The sequence below is a fragment of the Notolepis coatsorum genome (assembly GCF_963971535.1).
Source record: "Notolepis coatsorum genome assembly, chromosome: 6".
In the NCBI taxonomy this organism is placed as follows: domain Eukaryota; kingdom Metazoa; phylum Chordata; class Actinopteri; order Aulopiformes; family Paralepididae; genus Notolepis; species Notolepis coatsorum.
This window is the reverse complement of record NC_140170.1, coordinates 49,751,651-49,776,373: the sequence shown is the minus strand read 5'-3', so window position 1 is coordinate 49,776,373 and position 24,723 is coordinate 49,751,651. Positions and strand designations below refer to the sequence as shown.

At 42.8% G+C, this 24,723-nt stretch overlaps 1 protein-coding gene across 2 annotated transcripts in view; it reads right to left on the bottom strand.

Annotated features, from left to right (window-relative positions):
- Window positions 1–6,086: 6,086 nt before the first annotated feature.
- Window positions 6,087–24,723, bottom strand: part of LOC311230114 (alanine--tRNA ligase, cytoplasmic-like) — an 86,411-nt gene continuing 67,774 nt past the window's right edge. For both annotated transcript variants that reach the window (XM_084316281.1, XM_084316282.1), the window contains exons 19-20: window positions 24,368–24,481; window positions 6,087–7,234 (exon numbers count right to left, since the gene is read on the bottom strand). In XM_084316281.1, coding sequence (XP_084172407.1) covers window positions 7,055–7,234; window positions 24,368–24,481 — 294 coding nt within the window. In that variant the 3' untranslated portion in view covers window positions 6,087–7,054. The remainder of the gene's footprint in view (window positions 7,235–24,367; window positions 24,482–24,723) is intronic.

Sequence of the window (24,723 nt, the reverse complement as noted above, 5' to 3'; positions counted from 1 at the left end):
CAATGTCCAAATATTTATGGTCCCGACTGTACTCTATAGCAGCGGTTCTCAACAGGGGTGCCGCGGCAGCCTAGGGTGCCGCAGAGAGCTGCCAGGGGTGCCTTGAGATTTTTTGGATTACAGAAAATTATCACTAAAGTGCCATCTGTTGCAGCTGCACGGTTTTCCATGAAAATACCATATTTGGATAAGTTTGACCATTTCTCAAAATCTGAAAATCATTATTTAATAAAAGACAGAAAAGGATCACCAAGTTACTCTGGATAAAAAAAAGCTTTACAGACAACATTGAGACAAAGCTTCCTGACACATCTCCATCCAAACTCTTGGAAGAACTCATTGAAATCTCATCTGATACCACCTGGAGAGCTAGTTTCAGAGTGTGGTGCTGAGTACCAAGTATCTCATGATGCTGCAGTTAAGGTGTTGATACCATTCAGCACCACATATCTGTGTGAAGCTGGCTTTTCATCCATGACAGCTCTGAAAACAAAATGTAGGGCCAAGTTGAGCCTTGAGGATGACATGCGTGTTGCCTTGTCAAAGATCTGCCTACGTATTGACCATATTATTAGCCAGCAGCAGCAGACCTCGCATTGAGCTAGAAATGTCCACTGAGTGAACGAGTGCTTATTTTCTGTATTTATTTATATTTTTTGAGAAATGGTAAATTGGTGATCCTTTTCTGTATTTAAAAAAATACATGATTTTCTGTTTTTGAGAAATGGTCAAACTTATCCAAATATGCTATTTTTATGGAAATGTGTGCAGCTGCAACAGATAGCACTTTAGTGATAATTTTCTGTAATTTTATTTAAAGAAATATGCTATTTGATTTACTACTACAAGCAGTGTAATGTCAACAGTACTAAGCCATTTAGACCTGAAACACCTGTTAATAATGCATTATATAGCCTGCATATACACACAAATGTGTTTCCCGGTTTCTTAAATAAACATTATTTTGAAAGCAAGCACTTTTGTCATCATTGTAGCAAAAAAGACAGGACCGGAAAAGTCTTTATCGTATGTAGGGGTGCCCTGGAATATTTCTATTGAACACAGGGGTGCCTTGGCAGCAGAAAGGTTGAGAACCCCTGCTCTATAGGGAGGTGTAGTGGTTACGTCATTGTTTCCGGCCAGTCCACCTCGCTTGAAATCGCAATGTATTTTTCCCCATTTCTAAATCGTCTCGTTTAAAACAAATAAAGCATGAACATTTGCATGGTGTACCTTTCTGTGCGTATTCATCCACAATCTATAGCTCAACATGAAAATATTCGCAATTAATCGTAAAATAAATGTGTATTTCAACCAAAAATGCTTAAGCAATAATGTTAGTGATAGAAGGGAACTCATTTTGTGCAAAAATGGAAAGCTTGCCAATGTTCATGAGGCATAATTATTACAATAGCCAATAATCCATTTTCCCAATGATAAATCCCTAAACGGGTGGACCGCGCGGGCGGTCCTAAGTGACGTCAGACTACACCTCCCTATTGATAACTCACTGCTTGACGATTGGTCCTCTCCAACGCTCCTGTCCAGTGATCAAGAAGAAGACTTCGCTGTATGGTATGTTTTGGTCAGTATGATTCATCGTGATGAACACTGGCATAGCTTTTCCTGGAACTATCTGATCATGTGACAGGGACCATTTTGAGACTGCCGGAACCCTTAACTCATTCAATGCCAGTCATGAGAAAAGTCGGGTTAACTCGCCAACCACTCAGCGCCAATCACGAGAAAACTCGGGTTTTAATCGTTATTTATTGTATTAGCTATATCCATTCATTTTCATCCATCCAGCCTGATGTTATCATTGGGAATGGGTCTGAGCTCGCAAAATGGCAAATACCGCCGCCTACGCCTTCCAGCTGGTATTGCACTCAATTAGAAATGGTGTAGTTTATTTTCTGACGATCTGAGCTGTACGGGCGGGGTTTAAATACTCCGGCAGGACTAGTGTTTACAACGTTACATCTGTGATGCTTCTGCCCCCCCCCCCCCCCCCCACTTCATATGCAATGCCGGGCAATGTGGGACGGACCTCCACGAGCAGTATTTGGAATGGCAATCAGATAATTGGATTATTTCTTTTTCATTACATAAGATACCTGGTAAGGACTCTATATATAAAATCTTGTGTTGATCTGATATTTCTTTCTACCCCGATCGATGCTGTGTGTGTGGCTGTTTACCGTTGAGTGGGAGGTGGCGGGGGGAGCGCCGCGCTACGAGGGCCGCCTATTCTTTATTCCCAGCGGAAGAGTGCTGCCGAGTGCTTCCGCGTTTTCCCTGATTGGCTGCGACACGCCCCGCGGCAGCCGCAGAGCGGAGCGGCAGAGCTTGCGGCATTATGTAGCCGTAATCCCAGATGTTTTTCATTCGACGCTTAGCTCAACTGGTATGCCGCCGTGCTGTGGATCCTGCGGTCCGTTGGTGACAAGTTTGATTCCCTTCATTTTTTTTTTTTACGTGCATTCTTTCGCCGGTTAAGTTTAGGCATGTTAACTTTAAGCATTGTTTCGGAGTTGGTTATGGTTAAGGTTAGGCATTGTTTCGGAGTTGGTTAAGGTTAGAAGGGTTAAGTTTAGGCGCTGTTAAGGAGCTGGTTAAGGTTAGAGTTTGTCTTAGAGAATGGCAATATTCTTTCGGAGTTGGTTATGGTTAAGGTTAGGCATTGTTTCGGAGTTGGTTAAGGTTAGAAGGGTTAAGTTTAGGCGCCGTTAAGGAGCTGGTTATGGTTAGAGTTTGTCTTAGAGAATGGCAATAGACAGCCTATTTCCGCACTGCCGCTCTCTCGCGCTGCCGCGGTCACATGGGCATCGCAGCCAATCAGGGAAAACGCGGAAGCACGCGACGCACTCTTCCGCTGGGAATAAGCTACACGCACGAGGGCCATTTCATGTATGCATGAGGAAGGATAATAATGATAATCTAGCGTTGATTTCAGGAAGATTCGATAATCAGGCGAAAAATTACGTGTTTAGTGTATTCCACTAAAGGGCTATTATCGCGTCTTTTCCTGGGATTACTAAGAATCACCAAAACTATACTCATATTCAAAACGGTATAAATTGAAATGTACAGATGAAAAACCATCTGTTTCGTGCATGTTGACTGGAAGCAACTCACTGACAATCGACGGGTGTATTAGACCCATAGCTATAATATAAGATATATTTTAAGCACTCGCAAGTGAACAAAGCGCCCCATTGACTTACAGCACTGGCGTTCTAGCGCCCTCTGGCGCCCCGACCCGTGGCGCAGGATGAGTTAAGGCAGTGGTTCTCAAACTTTTTACACCAAGTACCACCTGAGAATGTAGCTGGCTCTCCAAGTACCACCATATGACCGGCGTTAAAATACAGTCTATTCAGCTATGCACAGTTCACGCAGTAGGCAAATGTATTCCTAATACCATTATTTTTTGTTAACTTTTGTCAGACACAGCCACAATGTACAAAGGGATAGCACTAGAACTAGCAAACGCTTCCACACAACTCATACAATGCAAGGGGCATTGAGAACATAATAACTAACATTCTCAAGAACAACTGTATTTCAGCAAATGTACTTAATTCTCTCTATCTCTATCTCTCTCTCACACAGCAAGCAATTGTCCATCATTCTCTCTCTCTCTCTCTCTCACACACAATTATTTTGTTACAAAAACTTAATTTCCTGCATTCTGGTGCAGGACTTTTTGAATTTTTACCCTTTAAATGCCAGTGTTTGTGATGGGCATCACAAATTATTGTAAAAAAGAAAAGAAAACACATATTCAATACATTTTTGAATTGTTACCCTTTAAATGCCAGTTTGTGTGATGGCATCACAAATTATTGTTAAAAAAAACACACAAAGTAAAATATTTTCAATATCTCAAATGCAAAGTACATTTTTCTGGGGGGGATTATTACAGGCTAGGCATGTGTCAATGATTAGCAGCAACACAGATTTTGATGGATTTTTTGTAATGTCAGATTTAACACCAACTCTTTTCAGAAAAGTGGGAGTATTTCATTTTTTATCTGACATTACAAAAAAAAAAAAAAAAAATTATGATCAGGGCTGAAGTTGAATTAAAGATTTATGACTGTTTAGACTGAATTACTCTCTGTCACAGTGATCTCCTGGTTGTTCCCCACTTAGGTTATCTAACTATCGCGCCGCCGCAACCAGAAACACTGGCCTGGCCCTAAGTTCAGTGGCCTGACTGAAAAAAAAAAAGTGTGCTTTTTTGTAAATGTTTTCAAGTACCACCAGCAGTACCACCAAGTACCACTAGTGGTACGCGTACCACAGTTTGAGAACCACTGAGTTAAGGAACTACTTCCCAAGAAGAATTACATTGACCAAAACCAAACAGTATGCCTCTGTGGTTTGTTTTAACAGTTTTTGGACAACAATGGAGTTCTGTGACTACTCAATATGAATATGAACTATAATCTGGTGTTGGCTGGATGGACCATACATGAAGTAGAAGAACTGCATAGTAAATATTGGTCTTTTCATAAGTTATAAAATGACACCGGCCTGAGCGGCTAAGTGGCGCAGTGGGCAAGGCACTCGCCACTAACGCAGGAGATGCTGGGTTCGAGCCCAGCTCTCGGCGTTGCTACCAGCTTGGCTGGTCGTTCATACTAACACAATTGGCAGTATTAGGGGTGGGAAAGCTGGAGGGTGGGGATCGGACGTTGTGGACAGCGACTCCTACAGGTCGGTTGGTGCACCTGTACAGCCGAATCAGGAAGCATCGGGGGCAGCGTGAGCCTCCCACGGCCCCACACGTTACTCCTCGCCACAGAGATTGCGCTGTACAGGTAAAAAGATGCGACAGCTGCCTCCTCGTTTACCGGAGGGGACACGTGATGCAGGCTTGGTCCTCACTGCAGCCGACCAGTGGGAGGCATAGTCTAGCAATGTTCGAGACAGAGGAGGGGAGAATTGAAGCGAGAATTGGCGAGGCGAAATTGGGATGGGAGAAATGTAGAAAAAATAAGGAGAAAAAGTGGATAAAAAAAATTCAATTACACCGGCCTTAGCACTTTCAGTGCCGTTCACGTAGAACTACGTTTCTGTCGTCCGATCGTTGAGTGCCGGAAACATAGATCTACGTTTCTGTCACGGTATTTCTTTTATTATCTATATCCATTCATAATTCAGCGGGGCACCTTGTGCATACTGTTCTGAGTGTGTCTGAGCTGGCAGACGGTATTATACCGCCCTCGGCCAGTAATGCACCCAGTTAGAAACGGGTTAGTTTATTTTCTATACCGAGCTGCGGCGTGGGGGCGGGTCCTAAACACTTCGGCAAAACACACGCTTATAGGGATGGCTTGGACAACTGACCCCGCCCGCCCGTTGAAGAGCAATGCCCAATAACGTCGGAGGCACGATCGCTGTGGATAACTGGAATGGCGATGAGATTATTGGATTCTTTTTTTTCCATTACTTCAGAGACCAGGTAAGGACACTATATATGAAAGCTTGCGTTGATCTGATATTTATTTCTACTGCGATTGAAGCTGTATGTGTTTATGTGTCTGGCTGTTCTGCCGATGCAGGAGGGGGGGGGGGCCCCGTCTAAACCACATTGCATGCGTGCACCACAAAGGATAATAGTGATGATCTAGCGTTGATTTCAGGAAGATCCGATAATCAGGCGAAAAATGACAACGTGTTTATTGAATTACACAAAAACGCTGTTTTCATGTCTTTTCCCTGGAATTGCTCAGAAGCGGCCGGACTGTGTTCATATTCAAAACGGTATCAAACGGAAATGTACGGATGAAAAAAAGAATCTGTTTTTTGCACGTTGACCAGAAGTAGCTCAATAAGACTCAAGGGCGTTATTAGACCCATAGCGATACTATAAAATATAGGTTTAGTTCTACAAACTACAACTACGTTTACATGGGGTTAATGGGCGGCACGGAAGTGGTCACTTCCCGGAAGGGGCGTGGCACTCAACGTGTTAAGGAAATACACTTACACAATATATAAGTAGTTATTAACAGTTTAAACACTTATTGGGGATGTATACAGTATGTATTGAACATATATGAGACACAATAAAGTATTTATACCAGTAGTCTTTATTCCATATTTACCAGTGGTCTTTATTCTACAATATGAAATTCCTTAGATGATGAGGAGCTTCCAAGGTAAATTGGGGTTTCCCCCCCCCCCCCTCATTTGCATTGATATCAAGTGCCAGTACAATGGAATTCCACAAAATGATAAATTCTGAACAAGTTCATGTTCATCAATTTATTTAGTTAATTAGTCATTTACTAATTTAATAATGTCAACATTACATTATGACAGATAATGGCTTGTTGTTTGGACGATACGACTATGATACAGCTACTGAGAGAGAGAGAGAGAGAGAGATAGAGATAGAGAGAGAAGTTTGAGGTTGAGAAAAGTATCCCCCCCCCCCCCAGCATAACAGCACAGGATGGACGAGAGTCTGCGTGTTGAATGCAATTTGTTATAAACCTGTCAATCATTAAACCAGCCAATCAGAGAACAATACTGAATACTTAACCCTCCCCCCATATACATACAGTACTAGTGATTCTTTAATCAAATAATTAAAGGATCAGTGATGCCATTAAAAAAAGATAAGGAATGAAGGGAGAATGGATGGCTGCCATTTTTAAACCCACCACAACCCAACCCACACCATTGTACTCTCTCTCTCCCTCTTCTCCTGTCATTTTAGCTCCTTGTCCCCTCAGCTCATCCTCCCTCTTTCTTCCCTTGATCTTTTGGAAACTTAACAAATAGGTTTGATTCAATCTTGGGTTGATGTGGTTCTCATATTATGGGGAAACATTAGTTAATGCAGTCCAACCTATCGCTCATGTTCCAGCTTTAATGTTATTGTTGGTATGTAAGTCACTATCCGAGCTCCATCCATGCTGTCCTGAACTGAGACATGTGTGTCCTCCTCAGGATGCCTGTCTCCTTACAGATACATATTTTCTTCACCTCCTCTCCTCCTCATTTACCCCCCCCCCCGCCAATTCTCCTTGCCCTTCTAGTTCTCTCCCAGTTTGAGGAGTGCAAACTCGTTGGCCATCTTTAGCGCCTCCTGCAGGCAGTGTGTGTTGCGACCGGTGGCCTGTGCCGACATGTCCTTGCCGCCTCCCTTGCCGTCCAGCAGGGGGCAGAGCTCCTGGACCCACTCACTGGCTTTCAGACCCCGACTGGCCACCTCCTGGAGGGGGATAAGATGAAGGAGGAGGAGGAGAAAAGAGAATAAATGAGAGGGATGGCGATGACGGGGAGGAAGGAAAAGAAAGAAAGAGAGGGAGGGAGGGAGGAGAAGAAAGGGTATAGTTAGTGAAATAATTACAGTGAAATGCTTGGTTCTGTATGAGCTTCATACAGTAAAACACTATACAAATAAACAATATCCAAACTAAAGTACAGAATGCAAACAATAAGTTACAAAATGAAAATCTATTTTTTAAATGGAAAAATGAGGTATGGATGTAACTTAATGCAAATCATTTTGTAATAAATAGATAAATTATGGTGTAGTGTTAAAACATGTTTTAAGTGTCTAAAGTGAATGTTAAAGGTGAGTGTTTGTTTAACCTCTTAACACATTGAGTGCCACGGCCCTTCCGGGAAGTGACCCCTTCTGTGCCGCTCATTAAACCCATGTAAACGTAGTTGTAGTTTGTAGAGCTAAACCTATATTTTATAGTATCGCTATGGGGTCTAATAACGCCTGCGAGTCTCAGTGAGCTGCTTCTGGTCAACGTGCAAAAAACAGATAATTTTTTCATCCGTACATTTCAGTTTTATACCGTTTTGAATATGAACACAGTCCGGCCGCTTCTGAACAATTCCAGGGAAAAGACATGAAAACAGCATTTTTGTGTAATTCAATAAACACGTTGTCATTTTTCGCCTGATTATCGGATCTTCCTGAAATCAACGAAAGATCATCATTATTATCCTTCGTCGTGCACGCATGCAATGTGATTTAGACCGGCGATCTACGTGATCGGGCGACAGAACCGTATATCTACGTTTTTGGCAATCAATGTGTTAAGCCCAAGCCATATTTTCTGAATATTCGCCTAAAAATACATACAAGTAAATGGAAGATTGCTCCACTTCTACAAGTTCCATTTGCATGTTCTTGGTATCTAGCGACATCTATGGATCTCAGGGAATGTATTCCTGTGTCAAAAATATTGTGTCTGTCACTAGGCTTGAGTCAATTGTAATGAACCAAAGGAGAATATAAATCTTCTTTATAAATTTCTTTCCATCTTTGACGGTGAATAACACCATGCTAACATTGATGTGACCGGATGTAAAAAATGGCCACTGAGCTCATTCAGCACCTTCTTGAGATCAAGTGTACAAAAAATCTAAGCAAATGAATAAAGGGCAGATGATTTACAAGGGGTTTTGTAGATACAGTACTGAATTTTGCCATCCAGACACATGAAATATGAATATAGAATATCAGGCCTATAAATGACCTTATTATGGCCAAGTCACACATCTATGGATCGGCCAAATTCTTTTTTGCTAGCCGTTCACAGAAAGGTAAAGAAACTAACTACGTTCTATTTTATGGCAATAATGTTCAGGTTTGTTCGACCTGTGAGATATGAAAATAATGTAAAGAAAAAAAAAGTTCACGCTGGAATCAGATGATTGAAAGGGGCTGGCGTGAGCTCGGAAGTGTAATTTTATGAAATTCGAAAGCCCTGGGTCTCCTCGTTCATAGGACTACACACACGTATGACAGGTTCCTTTATTTTCGTCTAATAAATCCGGGTTTTGTCTGGATGCGCAGAGATATTTTATAAACTTATATTTCGCTAATAACACTTAAAATCATTGGTAAACAATCGTTGACTGCTGTTTTGACAGGGTTAGGGTCTTTTACTCTTGGCTACCATTAATTAATACGTTCTGTATCCATCCATTCATGGCATGATATCAATCTGGTACCGGTAGCGGACCGCTCTGGCTTAAGGGGTTAAAGTGAGTGTGTGCATGTGGATGTGTGTGCAATGAATGTACCGGTAGATGGATGGGTTAATGTTGCATAGAGTCATTGAGCATCCTGATGGCCTGGGGAGAGAAGCTCCTTTTGAGTCTTTCTGTACTGGCCATGAGACTCCGGTAGAATTATTTTTTTTTTATTTTTTTTTAAATTTTATTTTTTAGCGTTTATCGCTTTTCTGGTCAAGCATGACCGACAGAAACAGGTTGAAATGGGATGTAGAGCAGGGGAAGACATTCTGAGAAATGACGGCGGGTCCGGGAATCGAACTCGTGTCCCCCAGATCCGTGACGAGCACAGTTTTCCCCGACGCAGAAATAGCGCCGAGATATGCGGTGAGCTACGGGAGCTCCCCAGAATTTTTTATTTTTAATAAGATTTATTTAAAAAAAAATTATATATACCGTAATTTCCGGACTATTAAGCGCACCTGAATATAAGCGGCACCCACTGAATATTTTTTTTTTTATTATGTACATAAATAAGCCGCAGGTGCCTACCGGTACATTGAAACAAATGAACTTTACACAGGCTTTAACGAAACATGGCTTGTAACAAAAATAAATAGGCTTTTAAACTAAACGGCTCCCTCCCCGCTCGCCCCCACCCTTTCTAGTCAGCAGGGCTCGAGACTAACAATGTCCCGTCGTCCCGGGGACGATCAAATATTGATTTGGGACGAACAGAAATCTTTGCTGGGACGCAACCGGGACGGAGAGGATTTTTTTTTTCACATGAAATGTCAATTGGCCGACTGTCAGTGCGCGCATATATTGCTGTCAAATGGTGAATGTCTCGTGCTGACTAAGTTCACTGAAGTCTAAACGTAGCGTGATTTGCCAAATCCAATGACTATCTCCGCCTCCCAACGCAGCGATACACTAATCCAGCATCAAACTCCTACCCACCTCACGCCAGCCGCGTCTATACAAATAGTAGCTCTAGTTCTGCAGACCCCTCTCTGATTGGTTGAGCTCCATTTCTGCAGCCCCCTCTCTGATTGGTTGAGCTCCATTTCTGCAGCCCCCTCTCTGATTGGTTGAGCGAAGCCCCTCGCGCGTAAGGTTATCGCGGTGCTTTGAGGTGCTTATCGCGGAATCCGCCATGATTTTCATTCAGCGCTTCAGCTCACCTGGCAGAGCAGCGGTCCTGCGGTCCGTTGTTGACGAGTTCGAATCCCATCAAATTATTTTTTTTTTAACGTGATTTTTTTTTAACGTGTATTCTTTCGCCGGTTAAGGTTAGGCATGGTTAATGTTAAGGTTAAGGTTAGGCATTGTTTCGGAGTTGGTTAAGGTTAGAACGGTTAAGTTTAGGCGCTGTTAAGGAGCTGGTTAAGGTTAGAGTTTGTCTTAGAGAATGGCAATATTCTTTCTATGGTTAAGGTTAGGCATGGTTAAGGTTAAGGTTAGGCATTGTTTCGGAGTTGGTTAAGGTTAGAACGGTTAAGTTTAGGCGCTGTTAAGGAGCTGGTTAAGGTTAGAGTTTGTCTTAGAGAATGGCAATAGACAGCCTATTTCCACGCGACAGCTCCCAGCAGAGGGGCTGCAGAAATGGAGCTCAACCAATCAGAGAGGGGTCTGCAGAACTAGAGCTACTATTTGTATAGACGCTCCTCAGCCACTCGCGCTGCAGCAGCGTCACACCCCAAATGAATCTCGCATCAAAAAAGAAAAACGTGTTAACAGGTGAGGGAAATCTCTCTTACCTAGGCTTTCTCCACTGGTATTTAACCCTGGTTGACAGTGAATGACAGCTGGTAATTGACAGTCGCACGGCACGAGACCACTGTACAAGAACCGCGGAAAGATCAGAATGTTATATATAAAAAAAAAACGCACGCTATACTGTGGCATCCTCTCGGTGACGAGAGCACCGCAAACATGCTGCGCTATTTGAAGAGGATAAACACAGACCCAAAATGACCAACAGGGAACTGCATCCAGCAATACAACCCCTGAGTCTAAGGTGAGGACACATTTAAATCACAGAAGTGTAATGTTAGTCTATTGGAACTGTATACAGTTATCGACGCGTTCTAGTTATAGCTGCTTATTGCTAGCTAACGTTACTGACTAACGTGCAGACTGCCACTGATTATTAAAGGATTTCTATTCGATTCTATACTAACACGTAATGTTAGTCATTGCGAGTGAATTGGCATAACGTTACATTTATCTAAACGAACGCGGAGAAATAGACGACAGGCTATAGGCAAACTTCACTTCAGCTACACAATGAATCCATATTCAGTGAGGAGGGCCCGCTGGAATTTTGCAGCAGTTATCAATATCGACCAGGACTCAGGAGGACAGCGCGATCTAAGGGACATGTTTCATTACTAGTCAAGTGTCATTACTTTAGTTATCAAAGGTGGAATCTCTGGACGCAATGACATTATATAGTTTAAAGCTAAACTACGTTTTTCTTTCTGGTTAGAAGAGGGATAACTTATTCAGTTAGATTTGATTTGATCTTTATTTATCTCTAACATTTTCAACCATAAACAGACATTTGTAATAACAAAAAAAACTAAAACGAAATAAAATACAAATACATTTAAATATATTTTCCTATGGAAGGAATAATCAAGATGGCTCCAATTGGTTGACTATAACAGCACCATGACCAAATATCCCTATACTAGCACCTTGTTAAACACTTTTTTTTTTTACATTTATTTTTAATCATAATTATTCTTGTGAAATCTTTCCACCATGGGAGCCTTTTGACTAAATCAATTTATTCTCCCCTTCTCTGAATGGTGTTTCTTATGGCAATAACAACTATAGACGACAAAACCAAAGTAAAGAAACTACATTTGATTTTTGGGACGGTTACATTCACTTTGGGACGGTTAAAATTGTATTTCGGGACGGTTCTGGGACGGTGGTGAAAAAAGTTAGTCTGGAGCCCTGCTAGTCAGATCAGCTGTTCTCTCTCTCTGTGTGTGTACAGTAGGGCTGTCTTAAATACTTCGAAGCTTCGTTCGATGGCACGAGCTTCGAACATAAAAAAAAAGTAAAAAAAATAAAAATAAAAAAATTTGTTTTTTCCCCCTCCAAAATCTTGCGCCTCCATTCCAATGAAACAAAAGTAAGCCGCGCCTTCCCGCCTCCATTCCAATGAAACGAAAGTAAGCGGCGCCTTCCCGCCTCCATTCCAATGAAACGAAAGTAAGCGGCGCCTCGACTCCACCTCTCTACAACAAGCACGTGGAGATTATCTGTGTTGAAAACAACAAGGACATGTGCAGCAGACATGTCGACGAAGAAGCGAAGCAATGCCGTTTGTTATTTAAGACTATGTCGGACAGATTTGTGTTCATTGTGCTGCTTTTTTAAAGCTAGGCGATCATGGAGTAGACGTGTTTCACGTGAGCTCCCTTCTACCGTGCGGAATATACGTTTCTCCCCATTAGTCTTTATTTTATTTTTATTTGTTTTTTGTCTGCTTGTTAAGTCGTCGAGTTTCAACTACTGTCGTCGACTTTCTGCGATGTCGGTGGTGGAAACCAGATCCATGAGCGCTCCAGCCAGCAAACTGCCACCGGGCCTGGCCGCGCCATCGGTGAGATAAGCGAAGCTGTGCTCTCGGTCATGACCAAGCTCCATGCAGAATCTGAGACACGCTTCGCTGAAACACAAAGAAAAGTGCTGGCGGATTTTTGTGATAACCTTCATCGAGAGATATCAGAGGAAATAAGGTTGGCGGTCGTCCCGTAGAAAGACAAGATGGAGTCGCTGCACGTTATCTCCTCGGCTAATGCTAACGAACTAGCCACGCTAACGACGGAGGTCTCATTACAAGGCGAGAAGATGGCGGATCTGGAGTCCTCCCTGCTGGCTAGGCAGGCTGAAGTTGCCAAGCTACAGTCGGTAATTGTGGAAATACAGTCCCGGGAGAGACGCTACAACGTCAGGATTGTTGGAGTACCGGAGGACAACGGGGGAGGCCGTCTCTCTGAGACCATGCCGGAATTGCTGCAAGAAATACTGGGGAATGATGTCCTCCCCACCCCTCCCGTTTGTGAGTCGGCCTACAGAGCGGGCAGGACCACTCCAGGAGTGAACAAGGAGCCGAGGCCCATTATTGTCAAGCTGAACAGGCTTCAGCAGAGGGAACTCATCATGCGGCCGGCCCGTGCCAGAAGGGGTAATCTAAGGCTTGGCGATCACAAAGTGGCCATTTTCGAAGATTTTACGCCGGAGGTTCAAGCACAGAGAGGCGAATACAAAGTGGTCCTGTCCAGGCTATGGAAACTAGGCCTGAGGCCCACGCTATTCGCTCCCGCGAAATTATCTGTGCTGGATAAGGACGATGGTCGGCGTTCTTTTTGGTCGTTGGCTAAAGCGAAGGAATATCTCGAGGGGATACCCGAGACTGTAGCTTGATATCTATGTCGGGTGAGTGACTTGGCGATGTGGGCCTAAATACATTGATAGGGCCGACTATTCACAAATACTTGCTGTCATGCCCAGACATGCTAACTGTCCACTGCCCATCCAACTAGCGGGGCTTCCCAATGACTTCTGTTACTTGCTAATGCTGTCCTCATGGTCGTACTTGTGTATCGCCTCAATGAAAGCTAGCGAGCTAGCTGAACAATGTACATAACAGACTCTAACGTGCTATCCGGATTCATCACTAGCTTACGCGCTAGCCTCGGGCTAGCTAGCGGGCTGCGTCTATCGTCTGCGCCGAGGCATTCGAGACCCGTTAATATTTATGTACTTTGGTGGTTGTTGCTGTTTAAGTGTCATCGGTTTGCACAATTCAACGGTGATCGGGTCCTTAACTAACTTCTTGTATGCTTTTATTTTTATATCCAGGCTGTTTTGAGCTTTGGGCTCCGGTAGGAGAAGATCGGTTGAATATATATATTAGGGCTGTCAGTTTATCGCGTTAATTAGATTAATTAATTACACAGCAAATTATTGCGGTATGAAAATTAACTCAAAATTAATTAAATTTTTATTTTATTTTTATAATAATTTTTTTTTGTATCTCATTCATTCCATAAGAATGTAGAATACACATTTACAGACTTTTTTTGCATGTTCTTGGTATCTGATTCTAGGGACATCTATGAATCTCAGGGAATGTATTCCCAGTGTCAGAAATACTGTGGGCTAGATCCACAAAGAATGGATTGCACGGTGCTAGTTGCACCCTTACTTACAATTCATTATGAATTGAAAATGGGGGACCCTGATGTAAACAAGACGAAAGTATTTCTCTGGTCTGCATCCCCTTAACAATTGTGTGTATTGAGCCGTACTGTATTGTACCCATTCTGCAATCTGTTAATAACATTTTCATTCAATCAATCAATCTGCGCAGTGATTGATTGAATGAAAGTTTTATTTTGAGTAAATTGTAATGAACCAAATGAGAATATCAATACATTTTTTTTTATCTTTGACTGTGAATAACACCATGCTCAAATTGACCAGACCTGAAAAATCTAAGCAAATTAATAGATGGAAGATGATTAACACTTTGGTTGCCTAAGGTTAAATTCATGATATACCATAGATTGCCAGCGCTATTTGTCTATGGAGAAAGTCCCCTTCTTTGCAGGGCTATAACTTTTTAAATTCTATTGCTACATTGCCATTATTAGGGCCCATTCAAAGTCCTATATGTATTGTTCATTGTGTAGCAACGTTAAACTTTTTCATTCACATATTCATAGTAAAGTATGGTCTAATGTATAAGTATGTTTTCATCTCTTTCTGCAGCTTTCTCCAGAACGTGATATATAGCCCCAAATGCATTATATTGATGATGAAATACAGTTTGATGGCAATCAGCGCGATATAAAAAATTCCAACTAGACGTACTTCTAGAAGTTACTACACGTCATCTGATGTTGACCGGATGGGCGAGGGGGCGTTTATAATTCCGTGGGCAGCGTTATACCAATCATCTAATGTGGGTCAAATGTTGATAATAGCAGTTAGTATCGAAGACGGTAACGTTACACGCTGAAACTCACCCCAGTCTCCGCGCGCCGTTGGGCGATCATCGTCGAGTAGAAATCTTATCATTATGGGATATATTTTTACCCGGTCCATCTCCAGCTTGTATAATGGTATATACGTCCAAATCATGTTGTTTATCGAGTTATTGCCAATCGATCACCGTGTAGCGTGACGAGCCAGAGTCCCATGAACTATAGCGAGCGCCCGGAAGTACTACGGTCGTCATGACAACCTCTATTCAACATCCTGTTTGGCGATTGCGCCGATCGGCCACCAGATGGCGCTCCTGAACCGCCAGAGAGCTCAGTGGGTCCTGCTGGTGGATCTCAGGCCAGCAGAGGGGACATATGAATCCGATCGCAGATTTTTGAAATATTGATATAAGGACGCTGTACAGCGTCCCCCGGCAACTTGAGCATGGCCAGCAATGACGTGAAAAGACGTTTCATGGCAGTCAAAGTGTTAAACAGAAGGTTTTGTAGATACAGTACTGAATTCTGCCATCCGGACACATGCAATTTGAAATATGATTATAGAATATAGAATATCAGGCATAAAATGGTTATGCGATTAAAATGCGATTAATTAATTACAAATCCTGTAATTAATTAGATTAATTTTTTTAATCGCCTGACAGCACTAATATATATATACAATATATGATAACAGGTTGTGTCAGGTATTGCTTATTACCATCCCCGGGTTAATGAAGGTGTTTAATTCTATTCTTACATAGGTTATGTCATTCCAGCCGGTGTGCCTGATCAGAGGGGCTGTTACAGGTGTGCACTTTGACCATAACCCCCTTTTTTCCCTTTCTTATTATTGTCGTTGTTTAAATGAGATCTGTTTGCGCAATTTACCTGTGATCCGATCCTGCCTTAGACTATCTGCTGGTATGCTTTAATTTAATTTTGTTTTGAATTTTCCTTTATCCATTTGTGCTATAACATTGCGACGTTGATGCGCAGACTCGGAAGTAGATGGTTGCAGGGTTGATGTTGAGTTATTATATAATAATGGCTATTTTTTCCATTATAGTTATCTCATGTTAGGGCCAAGGCTCACGGTGGTTTTCGACCGATATCTTTATTGAATTTAATTTGTATTATTATTTGTGTTTATTGGACTAGTGGGGGTTTAATCAGGGGTTTATCTAGAGGGGGGTCGGAGTGGAGAGCGTCTTATTGGATCCATGACTCCAGTGGGAAATTATAGGAAGATGACCATCCTTAGTGGTTGGGGCATAGGGAGGGGATTGGAGAGTGGGTATAGGAGGGTTTATAATAGGACGGGTGGGTTAGGGTTTAGAGTGGAATGAGGGGGGGTTGTAACTGGGGTGGTATTTTTATGTGTTTTATGTACTGTTGTCTTATATGTGTGTAATTGTTCCTCCTCTGAACTCCTGGGATTGACCGTCTGGGCCCGCCTGGATCAGCGCCTCTGTACTCAGCCTGGCTGCACTGGTATGTTCTCTACGCATTTAGACAAACTCGACCATGGCTAAATTGAATATTTTAATTTGGAACGCGGGGGGTCTTAACACCCCACACAAGCGTGCCAGTGTCCTTTGGTTATTGAAGAGAAGAAATATTGACATTGCTCTCCTTAGTGAGACGCATTTATTGGTGGGTGATGTGTCATGGCTAGCAAATCGACAATATCACGTTATCTCCTCATCCTCAGCCGATGATAAGACGAAAGGAGTCGTCATAGTTACAAGACGTAACCTTGATATCAAAGTCCTGGATGTGTGGTCAGACACGGAGGGAAGGATTACTATAGCAAAAGTTGAGTTCTCTCATAGGAAGATGGCAATAATAGCATTGTATGCCCCCAACACATTTGATTCAGCGTTCTATAATACAATCACGAAGAATATGTTGGAACTTACTGGATACGCTCTCATTGTGGGTGGCGATTTTAATGCATGCTGGGATGCGGAGATGGATAGGTCCGGGTCCTCTGAAACAAGCGACCAAAAACGGTCCTCTAAGGCCCTCAGGATGTGGGCCCAGGACACTGGGCTTGCAGACCTATGGCGCTTATCCAATCCCACCCTCAAGGATTACTCTCACCTTGTCTGCCAGACACAAAACCTTCTCTCGAATAGACTATGCATTCGCATCCCCTAATTTGTTTAATAGTTTCGACGTCTCATTGGTTCCCCTGGCTCTCTCGGACCACAAGGGGATTTTCCTTGTGGCAACCTTTGGCAAGCTCTCCACGAGAGCTCCCAGGTGGCGTTTTAACTCAACCTTATTAAAGAACGATGATTTCTGCTCTGAGTTCAGGAGTAAACTAGCTGAATTCTTGCAGATCAATGTTGGCACGGTCGATGACCCCAGGGTCCTATGTAACGCATTGAAAGGATTTATCAGGGGTCATGTCACACTTTGCCTCCAACTTACGTAAATCCCGGTCAAAAAAACTAGAAGGACTGGAAACATTATATGCGGATCTATACGCATCTTTGCAAACTAACTATAGTGAACGACTAAACACACAACGTAAGATAGTCAAGAAGGAAATAAACTCCATACTTAAACAACAGTCTGAGTTCTTGATACATAGGACAAGGCAAAATTACTACTTTCACGGCTCCAGGCCTAGCCATCTATTGGCAATGAAAATACGCTTGAATGATCATTTCTCGGATATCCCCTCGATCAAGACGCGACAGGGTACAATCACTACTGATTCGAAAAAGATCAACGACACTTTTAAAGAGTTTTACTCACAGTTATATAGCTCAGAGGTTAATCTCGACGACTCTAAATTTGAATCGTTCATTGGCGGGCTTGAGATACCCCACATTTCTGAGGAAGAGGCTAAGGAACTGGGGAAACCGATCACTCTTATGGAACTAAGGGAGACGATTGCTGAAATGCAGAGGGGTAAGGCACCATGCTGGGATGGTATTCCACCCGAGGTGTATTTAGCTTTCTGGGACCAACTGGGCCCATTGATGCTCGATATGATCAATTACGCTATCGAACAAGGGGAGTTCTCAAGAGATGTCAACATGGCACTGATTTCTTTACTTCTCAAGAAGGACAAAGATCCCAATGATTGTGGTAGCTATAGGCCCTTGAGTCTTCTCGGGGGCGATTTAAAAGTGTTTGCCAAGGTGCTGGCCCGCCGCCTGCAGAGATTTATGACGGTATTGGTACACTGCGATCAAACTGGTTTTATCCCGGGGCGCCTGGCTGCAGATAATCTTAGGAGGCTGTTGCATGTAGTCGATAACAGTAAAGACAATACAGCTCCGTCCACTGTTCTGTCTTTGGATGCCATGAAGGCGTTTGACAGACTAGAATGGTCATACCTGTGGAAGGTACTTGAGGTCATGGGTCTTGGAAAGAATTTTATTCATATGATTAAAGTCCTGTATGCCTCGCCGTCGGCAATGATACTGACAGGCAAAAACTGTTCCACACTTTTCCCAGTCTCCAGATCTTCTAGACAGGGTTGTCCTCTGAGCCCAGGACTATTTGCGCTTTCCCTCGAACCATTGGCCCAATTTATTAGGCAATCGGAGGACATCGTCCCCATAATGATCAATAATACACCACACAAAATTGCTCTCTATGCGGCTGACCTACTGATTTTTATGGATGACCCTTCCCGGTCGGCCACAAAATTATTGGGAATAATCGACGACTTTGGTAAATTGTCAGGCTTTAAGATTAACTGGAACAAATCAGCCTGCCTACCTCTTAATGAGCTGGCCAAGGCGGTGCGACTACCAGCTGATATCCCCATAGTGGAACATTTTAAATACTTAGGTATAGAGATATTCCCCACGCTGAGTCAAACTACTAAGTACAACTTCACGGGTACTTATGATAAAATACGCCCGAGCTTCCATAATCAAAATGAACGTTCTGCCTAGGATAAATTTTGTTATCTCAATGCTCCCCCTGCCCCCTCCAATAGACCACTGGCGCAAGGTACAATCGATGGTATCTAAGTTCATCTGGAATAACAAACGCCCGAGAATCAAAAGAGCTACTACTCAACGTAGGAAACAAGATGGGGGCCTCGCAATCCCTGATTTTAAGCTTTATTTCTGGTCCTTCTCACTGAGACCTCTGATGTGCTGGCTAGACCCTGTAGAGATGCTGTATCTTGGCGCTCCTTAGAAGCGGCGGCGGTCTCACCGCTAAGATTGCAGGATGTGGTGTACTCCACTGTCTCTATTTCGAAATGCCGGCTGAGGTATGGACCGATCATAACTCACGTGATCCAAACGTGGCGTAATGTACAGAGGTCGTGTGGGGTTAAATGCCCATGGCACCTGGACTCTCCAATTTTTAATAACCAGCAATTACTTGTTGGGCACAAGCCGGTTAATATTCCTCAATGGCAGAGGAGGGGAGTTCATACTCTGGAGGATATTTATGATAAGAACGGCCTCCGTGCGTTTCAGGACTTAAGAGAATTTTATGATCTTCCCGGCGAGTCCTTCTTTCTTTACCTTCAACTAAGGTCAGCGCTGAGGGCGCATGGCGTGCCGTGGGCTCAAGCTTTGCACCCACACCCCTTCCTCAGGCTCATAGTGGACAGGACGACCTCCAGAGGGTTTGTCTCAGACTTTTATACGCTCTTAATTCAATCCACGTATAAAAATGTATCATTGGATACAATCTGGCGTGTGGATATCCCGGAGTTGGACCCAGAGTTTGACTGGGATGATGTTTGGGCAAATGTGGCATTATCTTCCAGCAACCCCAATCACCAGCAAATTAATTTTAATTATATTCATAGGACCTATCTTACACCTAGGAAGCTATTTGCTATGGGACTGATAACCGACTCTCGGTGCACTTTGTGCTCTCAAAAGGCCACTGGCACTTATATGCATATGTATTGGGATTGCCCACCAGTGGCCCGCTTCTGGAGGTCAATAGCGGACAAACTTTCTGATCTGTGTGGCTTAACTATCCCATTCACAGCTGTTACGCTACTCCTGAACGATATAACAACACTACCCGCGTCCGTACAACTGAAAAGGGTTGTCCTAGCGGGCGTCACAGCGGCGAAGAAGCTAATAGCAATGAGATGGAAGGAGCCGGAGAAGCTCACAGTGATTAACTGGTCCCTAACACTGTTGGATGTGATTTATCTTGAGATATCCACGGCGCGGATGATTGGGGTAGGGCAGGCTGGGATTGACCTGTGGTTCGCAGCAGCTGAGAAGGTCAGGACCGCCGTGTGCGGCTGAACGGGGTTGGGGTGCTTGTTCGGGGGAGTCCGGCGGTCTCATGGGAGGGGGAGGAGGAAATGTCTTGTCTGTCTTGTTTTTTGTTATGTCCTGAATTTAACTGGGGATTTATTGGGGGGCAGCTATTTAGCTATTTCTTCACTATTTGGTCATTTATTAGATAGCCCCCTTGAAACCTTGAAATTTAAAAAGGTTGAACTCTATTTTCTTTTCTTTTTGTCTTTATAATTTATAAATTGTTATTCTGTATTATTATTGTTTTTGTTATTTTCCTGTGAAGTTCTGTGTATTGTGATTGTGGTTAATGTGTTGTCTTGTTTCATGTGATTAATAATAAAAAAAATGTGATCAAAAAAAAAATTAAGTCGAATTCTGCCTTTGTCTCTATCAACTACATATAAATATTTATATAATTGTTTGCTTGATAGACGAAGGTTGCAACATAATTATGTAATGTCATGTCGTTGGCTGTGAGAGCAGCCCCACTGCACCCAGGCAGCGCAGCCGAGTGATACCTTGTTGGCTGCGTCACAGTCACGAAAGGGGCTACTTAATTAATTAATCCAATTTATTTATAGAGCACATTTAAAAACAACAACGTTTACCAAAGTGCTGTACAAGTCCCACAACATAAGATACAAAAAAAAAGCTTCGAATTAATATCGAAGCTCGGCCCCGAAGCTTCGATTGCCAAAAAAAGCTTTGAAGGTCAGCCCTAGTGTACAGTATGAGCAAGGTTAGCTAGCGTTAGCTCCGCGGCTAATGCTAGTTTACCCCCGAATTAAATTAATGACTAGGTTGCAAAGCATTGGAGTAGTTTTCAGTGCACATAGAAACAGTCAAACAGCGGGAGCATTTCGGGAGCATGTGTAACCAAAACCCAGGCAATTTCGAGCCCTTAACACCTTGATTGCCACGCAGTATGCCCATCCTTATGCCCAGTCTGCCAGTGCTGTAACCCTATGGAGATGTTTACCTTCTTTGCAGGGCTATAACTTTTTAAATATTATAGCTATATCGACATTACTATGGCCCATTCAACATCGGGTATCTATCGTTCCGGATGTGGGAACGATGTGTTAATACCGTCGAGAATATAAGTATGTTTTTAAGGTTTTCGGCTGTAATTCCAAAAACGCGAGTTATAGGCCCTGAAGTATATGATAGATTATCGATTGGCATTTCTTTCCTATACACGCTATATTAAAAAATTCAAATGTATATGATCGGTATACATTATGCTTTATCATGCGTGAAGGAAAAGGGGGGGGGGTCGTTTATAATTCCTTGATCGTCAGTAACGGCTTTATTTAGTATGGGTTGATATGTTGAGCAGATGGATTGCCGTGAAATGAATAAACAATCGGGCTGAAAATAACGTTATATTCATCTTACCGTTCGCCGATGAGACTGGAGGAAAAATATTCCAATTATTTGACGTCGATCTGCTAGATCCATTTCCCGTTTGTATGACGCAATAAACGCCGAAATCATATTGATTATTGCGTTTCGAAAGCGATCCGATGCACTCGAGTGTTTGTCTGGATCCACGTAACAAGATATTACTGCCGGAGGGATTTCCTCGATGCACCAGCGCCACTTCCGGTTTGGCTTGGAGTGTAACTCGCCAGATCATCCACCAGGCGGCGGTATTGAGGCGTTGCAATTAGTGATGCACGATATATCGGCCGATATGGCAGTTTTTTTACACATCGGTATCGGTCCGATATCAAGATAGGGCCGATATTAAAAAATAAAAAATTATATATTTTTTTTCTTTTTACATGTTTTGGCCTTAAATAGTTTCAAAATAAAATAAGTTACAAAAGTATAAAAAAAAAAAAAAAAAAAAAAAGGCTCTTTATTTGATTATCATAAAAAAGTGTTTTCTATACAGAGATATCGACATCGGTATCGGCCAGAACAGCAATATTAATATCGGTTATCGGTATCGGCCACAATTTTCACATCGGTGCATCACTAGTTGCAATATCAGACAGGGTCCCGCTGCAGTCCCGGAGGGAGGCTGGATGAATTATGAATGCCATGGCGAAGAAATGAAATATTGATCCCAAAAACGAGTTAACTCGTTTCTGGTGCACAACGCATGGCGGGCAATAACGAGTATACTCGTTTTTGGCGTCCAATGTGTTAAAGCTAGCGTTAGCTCCGCGGCTAACGCTAGTTTCCCCCGAATTAAATGAATGACTACGGTAGGTTGCAAAGCATTGGAGTAGTTTTCACATAAATTAGCCGTGTCATTATGGGGCGGCTACGTGGCGTAGTGGGCAAGGCGCTCGCCACGAATTACGGAGACGCTGGGCTTGCCTGTTCGAGCCCAGCGCTCCACATTGCTTTCAGTTTAGCTGGCCGTCCGTACTAATACACATTGGCCGTATTAGGGGGTGGGAAACTGATGGGTGGGGATCGGGCGTTGTGGACAGCGACTCCTACAGGTCGGTTGGTGCGCCTGCGCAGTAGAATCAGGAAGTGTCGGGGGCAGCGTGAGCCTCCCACGCGTTACTCCTCGCCACTGAGAGATCGAGCTGCGCAGGTGAAAAGATGCGACTGCTGTTACCTCAAGTACCGGAGGGGACTTGTGCTATGTATGACTTAAGGCCTCTACATGCTACAGCAAATTCAAAGCAACTTCAACACAACATCGGCGCGATTTCAGCGCGCTTGTTGCAGACAGTCTTGTAGACTGTGTTGCGAGGACGTTGCGTACCTGTCTCCAAAATCTAATCTAAAGACCCGTTGCGTTGGTATTGCGTAGCAGTGATTGGTTGGTAGTGAATGGGGGCGGGGCTGTCTGTCACTTCTAGTGTTTTCCTGGCTCGAGACCAAAAGAAAACTTTCTGACAGGAGCTCGAGACCAAAAGAAAACTTTCTGACAGGAGCTCGATAGCTAGTGTATTGTTTCATTACACTTGTTTAATTGTTTGTTTAAAATGAATCAAATGCAGGAACGTATTGCAGAGGAGGTCCGAAAGTACCAACATTTATATAATAGCGGGTCTAAAGACTACAAGGATAGCATTATGACGATGAATCCGTGGAAGGAGATTGGGGAAACAATGGGGATGGACTGGGTTGATGTGGCGATATAACTATATTACACTATATACAAGAACACAAGCGAAAACAAACATAAACAGGGCTATTATTATACTAACTATGTATGGTTGAGAAGGGAAATCCGTTTGTAATTGCTAGAGTGCGCACCTTCGGCTGCCCAAAGTATTCAGGCGGGCTGGGCGCGCTCGAGCCGCACATCCGGGGTACATTTTGTTGCATCATAGGCTGCGCGTTGATTTTGCAGAAGCATAAAGGTAATGTGTCTGCAACACCGTTGCTTTGTCGATGTTGTGTTGCAGTTGCTCTGAAGTTTCTGTAGCATGTAGAGGCCTTTAGTCCACATTGCAGCCGGCTTGTGGGAGGCAAGAAACAGCGTTCGTGACAGGGGAGGGTTGAATTGGATGATACGAAATTGGGATGGGAGAAAATATAGAAAAATGGGAGAAAAAGTGGATCAAAAAAAAATTTGCCGTGTCATTGTATAAGCCGCGAGGTTCAAAGCGTGGAAAAATCGAGCGGCTTATAGTCCAGAAATTACGGTATATATATTTTTATATATATGTGTCTATTCATTCTGTTTAAACCCATGGGGGTTTTCTTCACAGTTGCAGATAAAGATTAGGCTACACTAATATTATAGTATTATACTATTATAGTATATGACTCGTTATAAAGATTTAAATAAAACATTTATCATAAATTATGTAGCCTATCTGCATCCGCTCGGCACTCCATCAAGACGTCACCATCACTTTCGTACCAACCGTGACCTTATTGGATTATTTATGTTGAAGAAACATATGATAAGAAAGTTGATTTAATAAAAAGACTCATTTAATCAGATTAATCACTTTATTCAAATTGAGGATTTAGTTTGAGGATATGTATATATATAAAATATTTATTTTTTAAAGAATTTTCTTTTTATTTCTTTTTTTTTGTAATTAAAAACGAAGGTTTTTACGAAGTTCAAAGCACAAAAACAGGCTTCGGGGACAGCTCTAGTGTGTGTGTGTGTCCTACCTTTGGTACTTGACACAAGCAGATGATCTTGCCAGCGTCAGGGTCGACAGTAAAGAGCATTGCTGCCGTTTTAGGAGAGTTAGTCTTCAACAGCTTCAATGACTCATTCAGAGCCTAGAGAGAGGAAAAACAGAGATCTAATCATTTCAGGCTCTGGTCTATATCCTCAGGTTGCTCTACATCATCAGACCGCTCTACATCACAGACTGATTTACATAAGATTGCTCTACATCATCAGACTGCTCTACATCCACAGTCTGACCCTGTTGACCACTAGGAGCTGCCCAGTACAACCACAGTCTGACACTGTTGACCACTAGGAGCTGCCCAGTACAACCACAGTCTGACACTGTTGA